At 39.5% G+C, this 12,402-nt stretch overlaps 1 protein-coding gene across 1 annotated transcript; it reads right to left on the bottom strand.

The window, feature by feature from the left end:
• Nucleotides 1-8,704: 8,704 nt before the first annotated feature.
• si:dkeyp-72e1.6 (transmembrane protein 238-like) lies at nucleotides 8,705-11,844 on the bottom strand. Its single transcript, XM_049560354.1, has 2 exons — nucleotides 11,166-11,844; nucleotides 8,705-8,846 (listed from the first exon to the last, which is right to left on the bottom strand). The coding sequence occupies exon 1, from the start codon at nucleotides 11,710-11,712 to the stop codon at nucleotides 11,179-11,181; it is 534 nt and encodes a 177-aa protein (XP_049416311.1). The 5' UTR covers nucleotides 11,713-11,844; the 3' UTR covers nucleotides 8,705-8,846; nucleotides 11,166-11,178.
• Between the last annotated feature and the right edge of the window lie 558 nt (nucleotides 11,845-12,402).

The following is a 12,402-nucleotide window of genomic DNA, read 5'->3' as shown; positions in this document are numbered from 1 at the left end:
TTTATTATTTTGAAAAAGGTAACACAAAGGGAAATTAGCAAATTTCTATGATTGTATTCCTCCAGAAGTATAATCTTTTCCTCCTCTGACTAATATGGATTTGTTGTCTTTGGCCATTTTTTTCACTGTGCAACTTTGTGAGACGATAACAGGCATCACAAGCATGAGTTCAAGCGAACAAACAATTTCCATGAAAAGTTTTACTGCTATAACAGTAAAAGAGTTAACATTTTTCCTTAACAAATGAATCCTTTTAAGGGATTCTGTGCAACTGTGTAAGTCCATCGGCTAAGTGTCACACGTAAGGAGAAAACTTAAGATGTTTTGTGCAACCGGTCCCTGATTTTGTAGATCAACAGAGTGTTTTTTATAGCAATATAGCAATATAACAAAACCAGCTTTATTCTATTGTAGTGTATTCAGTTGTGAAACAGAAAGTGTACCCCTATACTCAGAACATTCTCTGGCTGCTGGTGCAGTTCCAGACTTTTTTTTAGGCCATATGAATAAAATTTATTCATTTTACACTTTAAAACCTAAGAAGCACTATTTTTTTTTTTGGTGAAGAATCCCAAAAGAAAGATGTATTCAAAACAAAATGTTTATGTTACCCTTAAATCGTAAACTACTGATTTCATGATACTGAACAAAATTTACAGTAGCACAGCTTTATTCTTTGAAGTGTTGTGTTTTATAATTTATGCCTATTACAAAATAAGTAAGTAAGTAAGTAAAATTTGTTTATATAGCACTTCTCACAGAGAGGACTCACAAAGTGCTTCACAAGATAAAATACAAAAAATACAATAACAGAAACAATGCAAAATACACAAAAACAAATAAAAAGTAAAGTGCAGCGAAATACAGAGATGATACAATGGACAATTAATGGAATGCAAGCCTGCTAAGTTTTTAACTGCTTTTTAAAAGTGTCCACAGAAGAGGCCGCTCTCAGCTCATGAGGTAGTGCATTCCACCATTTAGGTGCAACAGCCTTAAAGGCTCTATCACCTTTCGTCTTTAATCTTGTGTGAGGGACAGTAAGTAGGTGGCCTTCAGCGGACCGCAGTGACCTGACAGGACAGTGAAAGGACACCAGATCCATCAAGTATGCAGGTGCTTGACCATGGAGGGCTCTGTAAGTGATGGTTAGAATCTTGTGCTGGATCCTGAAATTAACAGGGAGCCAGTGCAGGGATGCCAGGACTGGAGTGATGTGAAAGCACTGAACCTTGGGGCACCCCACAAGAAAGGGGGGCAAACTCTGATTTATGAGGGCCAACAGCCACAGAAAAGGATCGATCAGACAGATAGGATTCAAACCAATGAAGGACGGTCCCTGAGATTCCTACCCTGTCCCTCAGCCTGTCTAAAAGGATGTGGTGATCAACAGTGTCAAAGGCTGCACTGAGGTCAAGCAGAACCAGGATAGTGGATTTACCGGTATCGGAGGCCATCATGATGTCATTGGAGACCCTGAGAAGAGCAGTGTCTGTGGAATGTAACTGACGATAACCGGACTGAAATTTATCTAAGATATTGTAACTGTTCAACGCTGTCACTAACTGGTTTGCAACTGCTTTTTCTAGAATCTTAGATACAAAGGGCAGCTTGGAAATGGGCCGGTAGTGACTAAGAACATCGGGGTCCAGATTGGGCTTTTTGAGAAGCGGCTGAACAACCGTTTGCTTGAAATGGGACGGGACACGACCAGAAACCAGTGAGCTATTGATTATGGAGAGCAACTGCTACTGCAATGATATTTGGATCAATTCAATTTGGTTGCATGAGGATTCAACTTTAGGTCATTCTGAATAATTCAGTAAACTCCTCCTCTAGCCCTGCACTCAGGATACTGTCTGATAATGGGCAAAGATTCGAGTACTGAATGGTTTGGCTGTGCTGTTGAACTTATGTTATAAAACTTACATTACATAGATATAAAAGTGATGATGACAAAGATGATAAAAGATATATGTGGCAATATTGTTTTTATTTTGAATGGCAGACATCATAAAAACAAAAAGTATCTAATGAATGGACTATAAATAATTTACATAGGCCTGAATGTGGAAATGAATAGCCCAAATCTGGAGAAATTATTCCAATAATAACAACTCCAAAATAAGTATAGGGCTGCTTAATCATCAAACATACTGCTTTGATGAAGTTTAAAAAAAAAAAAAAAAAAAAAAAAAAAAAAAACAGACTCTCTCTTTGTTTGCAATCAATCATCTAAATGGTAGAGGCCAAACTTATATATATATATATATATATATTTTTTTTTTTTTAAACAAACCTCAGATATGACGTTTTGACATTTTCTGAAAATGAGGTTGCTGAACCACATAAAATACATATCAGGGTAAAATGTAAGGTCTAATCTACTTGCTGTTTGTACCAATTGCAGTAATTGGTGCCAGTGTGTACCAGAGTGCACTGTTTTTCTTTTTTATACTCCCACTAGGAGTCGCCAAAGTGATATTTTCAGATCCAACACACAGCAGCTTGAGACTAAGCAGTTGGAGGAGATACTGTGAGACCCATGCTCGTCCATACCAGTCTGTTACAATGGCACGATGGTAAAATCCAAAATGACATTTTCTTTCAAAAAGATTTGTCATCATTTTGGATATCCAAATTTTAACCACACACATAGTCAATCCTGGCCTTTGAGAGGCTGTTCCAGAACTTCAGCTGACACCAGGTGAACATGACCGCTAATGATGGGTCACAGAGTCTCTGTAGACTTTTCTGTAGGATCTATCAGAGAGAGAGAAGGTGCTGTGGTTAAAGTGGATTTCTCATTCTGTTATCTTGCTGAGTAGGGCAGTCCAACTTAGACCAGCCATAGCGTACTGATAACATGCATGGATTTGGTGGGTTTACTGACATTGATGGGGATTAACCTCCAATGATTATGTAAATATTAAACATGCTGAGTTTTAATAATGATCCTGGTCAGAAAAGTAAATAATAATAGTCAAAAAAAGTTAAAAAAAAAAAAAAAACAAAAAACAAAAAAACAAAAAAAACTCCACCTGAATACTGGGAACCATCCATCTATCCATTTTCTAACCGCTTCATCCTCTTGAGGGTCGCGGGGGGGCTGGAGCCTATCCCAGCTGACATCGGGCGAGAGGCAGGGTACACCCTGGACAGGTCGCCAGACTATCGCAGGACTGACACATAGAGACAAACAACCATTCACACTCACATTCACACCTACGGACAATTTAGAGTTATCAATTAACCTAGTCCCCAATCTGCATGTCTTTGGACTGTGGGAGGAAGCCGGATTACCTGGAGAAAACCCACGCTGGGATCGAACCACTACACCACCTTGATGCCCTACTGGGAACCAGACAACGGGGAATACTAACGGAAAATAAATCAAATTTTATTTCTTTCCTTTTTTTAAAATGAAGTTTCTAGTAAGATGTGCAATCACCGATTTATCTATCAAGTACCATGTACCAAGTGGTGGCTCATGACCTCAGTATTTCCAAAATAAAGAGCTAATACTGGTTGTATTCCCCTGCCTGTTATATCATTCTCTGTCAATGATCTGATGTCACTGAGAGTAGTAGGGGGTGGGATTCAGTGTGCTTCATCCTTTTAAACTCCCGTTAGTCATCTGAGATTCAATGATATAGCATTATGTAGACAGCTACTTTTTTGCATTACATGTAGCGTTATTTTATATTATTTCTTTTCCATTTCTACAAATGAACAACATGGAAACAAAGAAAACATGTGACACAGCATGAGACAAGCAGGGGAAAACAAAAAATATATGAATATCAAAATAAAAAATAAATAGATTATTAATAATGATATATTTTTTAAATAGTTTATTATTTTTTTTATTTTAGTTCTCATGTGTCAAGGCGTGTGTGTGTGTGTGTGTGTGTGTGGGTGTGGGTGTGGGTGTGGGTGGGTGGGTGGTTTTTCATGTGAAAGAGCCTACGCTCATTGGAGGGTGTCTCTGGTAGGTTCCAGAGGTCAAAGAGGCGCAGGAGTTGATCTAGGGTGGGTCAGGACAGCCAGGGCAGAATTTTACTGTAACACTTCAATCAATAGCCCAGGCTATTATTTGCTTAAATCACTGAAATCCAATGGCTTATTATTGGGACAGGCATCTATATGGGACAGGCCTTTAATTCCTTTTGCACCAAACTGTTGCTCAGCAAAGATTGGGAAATGCAGTCAAATTGTTTATTTAAACCTGTATAACTACTTGTATAAAAATTAAGCTTCAGACAACATATTAATTATGAATCATTCATTTGATCTAGCTCAAACAGGCAGCACATCAGAGAGGGAGAGAGTTAGGGCACTTGAGGATTACGGCACCCGAAACCCTTTTGATTCTTTTGATCTGAGGGCCTTTACAGACCAGACGAATCTGAATATTTCACAGGGGAATTGAAGAATGGACACATAATCTGAAGTAGCCAAGAACCCAGTTTTAAACATTGGAAGAGCTTCTATTAAAAAAAAAATAAATAAAAATAAAAAAATGAACTCCTTGATAACCAGACTAGGCATCTTATTGAAACAGGTATTTATTTATCAAAATGTGTATCCACACCGGGCTAGTAAAAAGGACTAGGCTTTTAATTGAAGTTTTATAATATTTATTCATTCTTTTTATTTATTCAATTATTTTTACTTATTTATTTAATTTTCTTTTATCTGTCTCCCCCCTGATTTTTATTTTTTCTCTCACTTCCCCTTCTCTTCCTTGTGTTTTTGTTCCTGCCTGCTTTAGCCTGCCTCCAGGCCTGGGCTTGATTAGTTTACTTTTTCCCACCCTTGTCACTAATGACATACGTTGTCATAGTAAATTTGTGAATCCCACTTCAGCATTGAAAGTGGTTGAATGGGCTTCTTTACAGTGTACTTGCAGAATTAACAGTGCAGGCAGACATGACTGAGTTAGAGCAGAGCCACAGTCAGAGGAAGCAGCAATATAATAAAACCAACTGGTTCCAAAGGTTACACACCGACGCTTGTTATCTACATGGGTGGGAACAGTGAAGCCTGCTACCAGCCACACCTCTTTTTACACAGCAGTCTTTCACCAGTACACATTTATTGATATTATATATTCATATTCAGTTTTCCCCCACCTTATCAGTAACATAACATAGAATCATAAACATGGTGTTTGTGGGGGTAAGGGTCACAGCATGAACCTGGATGAGCTGTTAGTCTGATCCAAACACATTTCCTGCTGTTATCACAGCAGAAGCTGCTCCTGCTTTATGAACTACCTGCTGGGTGTGTTTTTTTCTGATGTTTTTATTTAGCTTCTAACTATACTCAAAGTTAATAAAGTTTGACTGAATGGATTTTCATTTTAAGCTATTAAAAATAATCCTATATGTTTTGTAAGGTGGTGTATGATTTTAGTATCCACAGTGCTTCAGGTGCATAGACTCCCTGTGTAGCTGTCATTACCAGCTATGACTGACAATGCTGACACAACACCTGTGGGAATTTGTGCGACTAAGCAAGTTAACAGCCTGATTTGATTACTTAAACCTTCAATTAGCCTACTGATTTTTGTGAAGGGTGTTTTTTGTTTAATTATTCATTCAGTGACATAAGCAACATCGTCATTAATTTAGAAATACAGTACAGGCCAAAAGTTTGGACACACCTTCTCATTCAATGCGTTTTCTTTATTTTCATGACTATTTACATTGTAGATTCTCACTGAAGGCATCAAAACTATGAATGAACACATGTGGAGTTATGTACTTAACAAAAAAAGGTGAAATAACTGAAAACATGTTTTATATTCTAGTTTCTTCAAAATAGCCACCCTTTGCTCTGATTACTGCTTTGCACACTCTTGGCATTCTCTCCATGAGCTTCAAGAGGTAGTCACCTGAAATGGTTTTCCAACAGTCTTGAAGGAGTTCCCAGAGGTGTTTAGCACTTGTTGGCCCCTTTGCCTTCACTCTGCGGTCCAGCTCACCCCAAACCATCTCCATTGGGTTCAGGTTCGGTGACTGTGGAGGCCAGGTCATCTGCCGCAGCACTCCATCACTCTCCTTCTTGGTCAAATAGCCCTTACACAGCCTGGAGGTGTGTTTGGGGTCATTGTCCTGTTGAAAAATAAATGATCGTCCAACTAAACGCAAACCGGATGGGATGGCATGTCGCTGCAGGATGCTGTGGTAGCCATGCTGGTTCAGTGTGCCTTCAATTTTGAATAAATCCCCAACAGTGTCACCAGCAAAACACCCCACACCATCACACCTCCTCCTCCATGCTTCACAGTGGGAACCAGGCATGTGGAATCCATCCGTTCACCTTTTCTGCGTCTCACAAAGACACGGCGGTTGGAACCAAAGATCTCAAATTTGGACTCATCAGACCAAAGCACAGATTTCCACTGGTCTAATGTCCATTCCTTGTGTTTCTTGGCCCAAACAAATCTCTTCTGCTTGTTGCCTCTCCTTAGCAGTGGTTTCCTAGCAGCTATTTGACCATGAAGGCCTGATTCGCGCAGTCTCCTCTTAACAGTTGTTCTAGAGATGGGTCTGCTGCTAGAACTCTGTGTGGCATTCATCTGGTCTCTGATCTGAGCTGCTGTTAACTTGCCATTTCTGAGGCTGGTGACTCGGATGAACTTATCCTCAGAAGCAGAGGTGACTCTTGGTCTTCCTTTCCTGGGTCGGTCCTCATGTGTGCCAGTTTCGTTGTAGCGCTTGATGGTTTTTGCGACTCCACTTGGGGACACATTTAAAGTTTTTGCAATTTTCCGGACTGACTGACCTTCATTTCTTAAAGTAATGATGGCCACTGGTTTTTCTTTAGTTAGCTGATTGGTTCTTGCCATAATATGAATTTTAACAGTTGTCCAATAGGGCTGTCGGCTGTGTATTAACCTGACTTCTGCACAACACAACTGATGGTCCCAACCCCATTGATAAAGCAAGAAATTCCACTAATTAACCCTGATAAGGCACACCTGTGAAGTGGAAACCATTTTAGGTGACTACCTCTTGAAGCTCATGGAGAGAATGCCAAGAGTGTGCAAAGCAGTAATCAGAGCAAAGGGTGGCTATTTTGAAGAAACTAGAATATAAAACATGTTTTCAGTTATTCCACCTTTTTTTGTTAAGTACATAACTCCACATGTGTTCATTCATAGTTTTGATGCCTTCAGTGAGAATCTACAATGTAAATAGTCATGAAAATAAAGAAAACGCATTGAATGAGAAGGTGTGTCCAAACTTTTGGCCTGTACTGTATATTTGCATCCACTTGATGAATCTAAGCCCAATATTCCCTCTTTTAGTTGTGTTGTTTGCTGTACAATCAGTTTTCAGAGCTTTTTGCTGAAAACTGCTTCAGTCAAAAAGACTCTATAAGAGTGGTGGGAGTGATACAAAACAGTCAAGTTTTGAGCTGGACCTCTGACCAAGGAGCTGAAAGTCATTACAAGGTTCTGTACAGCCAAGGGGAGCTCCAGATTAAGATGATAATTATCTGTAGGTTTATTATTACAAGTAACTCCTTTAACATTAGTTGGGTTTCTATCCAAATGTGGCACAAATTTCAGCCAAATTTTCAGAAAATGAGCTAAAAAAAAAAGCAAATATCCATGCTTTTCTATCCACTACTGTCATGCAGATATTGGAAGTTGGTTCATTGATTCTTCAAATTCTTTGGTCATTACACCACTGTAAGGGGGCGGAAGTAGCTCAGTCCATAGGGACTTGGGTTGGGAACCGGAGGGTCGCCTGTTCGAGTCCCCGTCCAGACCAAAAATATGGAGCGTGGACTGGGGGCTGGAGAGGTGCCAGTTCACCTCCTGGGCACTGCCGAGGTGCCCTTGAGCACCGAACCCCCCAACTGCTTGGGGTGCCTCATCAAGGGCAGCCCCCTCACTCTGACATCTCTCCACTTTGTGCACGTATAGGTCCTGTTTGTTTGTGTGTGTGTGTGTATACTTCGGACCTGTGTGTAATTGACAAGCAAGAGTGAAAACATTGAATACGACGTACAAATGTAACTAATCTGTGGTCTGCCAAAATGTACAATGCAAACATTTATTCTGGTGTCTGGATTGTGAGGAACACTACAAGACACTGGGTGGAGAGAAGAGGAATAGTTGCAGTGAAGAAATCATCTTGTTAGAGAGGTACAAGACAAACCATATGTAGTGCAAAAAATGTATAAAAATATCTTTTAACTCCATAGAGACTGAATGTTTCAAGTAGTGATCAAGTGATGCATTATTAGTTAGTTGTAATTATTTTTAAATCAGAAAGTCTCATTGAGATCAATGACTTATTATAAAAGAGACCTGACGTAAACAACATTACAAGACAGTTTAGTCACTCAATCAGTCATCACATACACCCATATAGACACTATTTAAAACCACAAATATTATCAAAATTGTCTGAAATGTGACTACAACTTTAAAGTTCCAGTCCAAGCTTTCACCTACAAATAATGATAGCTCTATCATTGTTTACTATTTATTATTATACTCATCTCTAATCAGTATCATGTTTCATACACTGGAGATAACTATAAACTTTCTGTGGCTCATTTGAGCAGCTAACATCGTAATGAATTCCTGTAAGTTTGTCTTAAAATTTTGACTAAGTGATTTTAAACAGACTGAATCAATGTAGCCATACTGATTAACAACATAACATTTATCAGGAAAATATACATGTAATAAGACATTTATTAAAGACTCAACAACACATCTTCCAAATATCATCAGTTATGAAGAATTTCTCATAAACACAAACAGTACAAAAAAGTTGAGCATCAGCTGAAGACACTGTAGGACAGGCTCTCTCCCGTCTCTGTGGGGAGGAAACAAAATGATGCATCGTTATTAATAAAGCATGAACACACCATGAAGATGAGTTTTGTGTTTAAATCTACAATCAGATAGTCAGTCTGTGGATGATGATGTTTTCAGTGAAGTAAGCCTGCTATTGTTTAAACTAAGGGCTTGTCTTTAGGTGAGCAGTGAACTGTGGTTAATGATTCAACCAGTGATAACAATTTTAACTGCCAAAGCCACAGGTAGTGCTTTTAGTTCCGCATTTAAACCACATTAAACTCAAACAATATAAAGTCACACTCAGCTAGAAGAACGTCCTCACAAAAACAAGATCTATTTCTCAGAGATATAAAGATCATTTACACAGTTAAGACCCATTTAACAAGGCCTATGATTTCTTTTGTGTCCATACCCTCATACCCAGATACTTCTATGCTTTAATCCAACATCAAACACACAAATACAGCACTATAAACTTTATTTCATTAATGTCTGGATAGTCCTTTTCACTAGTATAGCAAATAATACTAATAATACTAATAATAACAATACAAAAGCTTTTGTTGGAACAAATTCAGCTGTATTATTATAATATTAATATCAATAATATCAATTAATTTAAATAATGTTGCTTGATGCTTTAGGAGTTGTGTTGTGCTTTGCTTATGGTGCTCTGCTGTGTGCAGGTGTTATGTGCAACACATGAATGGCTGATGTGCAATACTGTTATGTGTAGTATGTGTTTTTATGTTTTTGTGGTGTATGCTTTTCATTTCTTCTAGATTATTATTGTAAGACAGCAACACTTGTCCAGCTCCTGAGTCAAAGACGGATTTCCCTATGGTGACAATAAAGTATATAGTATCACATCATATCGTATATTGTGTTGAAACCATGTGTTGCCAATGGAAAAAATATGTAATGTTAGGGGGACCACTGCTACCACTGAGGACATTGTATTATTTCAGGTAATCAGGGCTGGGCAACACATCAATATTATACTGATTTTGTGATATAAGACTAGATATCATCTTAGATTTACCAGAACTAAAGAGACTGTTCTAAACATTCTATTCTGCAAACACATATAAATAACACAAGATGTTTTTACAATCTTCTCTCAGTTTTCGGGTTAAAAAATACAAAAATATATATATTTTCTTCAGAATTATTTTCCTGTTAGTTTGAAGGGATCTTTGAAAGAACCTTTTAAGCATAAATAAGGGACATACATTTACAGAAAATATACCTGCAAAGCTAAAGTGCAGAAAAAAACCCCAAACAGATTTGAAAATACATTTTTTTAATGTTCATTGTTTTGTGGTTAGTAAAGGTTTCTTAGTTGGATGGGGTCACAGTATAACTACACAGGGAATTGACCTCAGTATTGTTTAAATCCTGGCTACAGCCCAGGCTATTGCTAGCCTATATGTGCACATAAGTGTTGTCAAAAATACCCATGACTCCTTACATATAATTAATGAATATTTGAAATGGTATCATTACTTATTTTCTGCAGCATCCATACATCGGTGCCTGCAGTGTTTTTTCTCTCTTATTGTTAGTGTTTAATACAGTTATTCTGCAGTGCTCTGCTACTAACCAAGAAAAGAAATGTGGTCATCGTAACATGATAGCCTGGTTATATTTATCCTCTAATAAAAAAATAAATTGTATGCCCTAAATGTCAATTTCTCCCTGTGGTATTTAAAATTGTAAAAAAAAATGTGTTCTTTATTGAAACCTCACCACTTTTCACAATCATCATTTTAAAAGTAGATTTTAAAAGTGTCAAATTTAAGTGTCAAGTTTCAGGGTCTTTATTGTAATTTGCACAATTACAGTAAAGCAATGAAATTAAGGTCTCAGGCTCCAACAGTGGTCTTACAGACAGACCAGTAGTGTGCGGTAGGTACGACAGGCCCTAGTGCACGCTGTTATGATGGGCCAGATGGTATACGCTATTGTGTGTGATATTGTGATATTTAATGAGTTTTTAGCCATTTTGAACACAGGCATATTTTCAAGGTGGCAGTTACTCATAAGGGCCCATTCTCCACCCAACACATTGTTGGAGGGCCCACTCTCTATTGGCCCCTCCACCTCACGGGCCTTTGTGCAACCGCACTGCCTGCACTGTCTAGATTTAGCCTACACCCCTGAGGCAGACTAAATAGACCTATAAAGAAAAAAAAACTTTGAAAGTGGAACAAAGTCTAATTAATCAAAGACATAAAATAGTGCTGCACTTAAGGAATATAATATAATATAACACCACAGAGTAATAACTAATTTGACATTCAAAATACAGGTACAGGTAGCGTTACGGCCTCACCTGTCGGCCTACACTATGTAGGTGAAGTCTCTGTTGTTGTGTGCGGCATTTCTACGTCACAGCCCGCCACTGAAGAGACAGCCGTGTGCGGGGTATCCTCCCGTGGGGTCAACGTTGCCATGGCAACAGCCACCTGCTCCGCTTGCGGGGCCCGCGGAGGCTCTCCGGCTGACCTGTGCGTATGGTCCGTGTGGCTGCTAGACGGTCCTCCGTTCCTCCGGAACGAGTTCCTGATGCCGCTGGACACTCGGCTGGAGAGGCGCCTCACCGCGCCGCTGATGCCGCCCAGAGCGCCCTTGTCCTTCTTCAGTAACCCGACATCATCCTCGAGCTCCGCCGGGGGCACCTCGATGTTCCCAGAGTACCAGAACACCCACCAGATGAGGCTGAGGAAGATGACGATGGCTCCCGCATAGATGAGCAGGTCATAGAAAAATATGTTCACAAACACCCCGATGAGCAGCACAACCAGTCCCACAATGTCAAAGGCTACTGCGAGCCAGAAGCAGCACACACAGCGGCCCAGACCCCGGTACGCTGGCTCCATGTCAGCATACAGCTGGGCTGTAGGACTCCGAAGAGACGCACAGGTCTCTGACAGAAACAACTTATTTCCAGGTGCCTCTGTCCGCTGGCATTGAGTTACAGAGCGGCTGTAAGGTGAGTCAGGTGAGGTGCTCTACCCCGCTCAGGTCGCTGCCTCAGATAGGAGGGGCGTGGAGCCCACTGGAGGAGGAGCTGGCAGCACCACCTGCCCGCCCCTAGGTGCAAGGTGTTTCTGTTTTCCATTTGATTCAGCTGCAGTTTTTACAGGTATGAGTGTCACCTGGAATATCTGTCGTGCTTGTGTTGGGACTGCCATTATTCTGAGTCACTGACTTGATTGCAGGTATTTCTGTGGAAGAAAAAAGGGGTTACCGTCCATTTTACTTCAAGAAGTCAATGTGTGGACTGTCTTCAGCTGTAATATACACTGATGCATACAATTACAGGGGCATCTGTTATTTTGAGATCACTGCAAATAAGAGAAACACACATTAAGGATGAACTAAAATAAGTTATTTATCAGATGTTAATTTGCTTTAACAAATAAAATGTCTGAAACAAATGACACTGGCAGGGAAAGCTTAGAAAATACTAAATACACTGTGAAGGTAAAAGTACTCATTGTCAAACACAGTCCCTTTCAGAGTGGTAAAGGTCCATTGTGTGAGATTCAGGGGGATTTAGTGGTGCC

Source organism: Epinephelus fuscoguttatus, linkage group LG19, assembly GCF_011397635.1.
Source record: "Epinephelus fuscoguttatus linkage group LG19, E.fuscoguttatus.final_Chr_v1".
Taxonomy (NCBI): Eukaryota; Metazoa; Chordata; class Actinopteri; order Perciformes; family Serranidae; genus Epinephelus; species Epinephelus fuscoguttatus.
The sequence above is the reverse complement of the archived record's forward strand: the minus strand, read 5'-3'. Positions and strand labels throughout refer to the sequence as shown.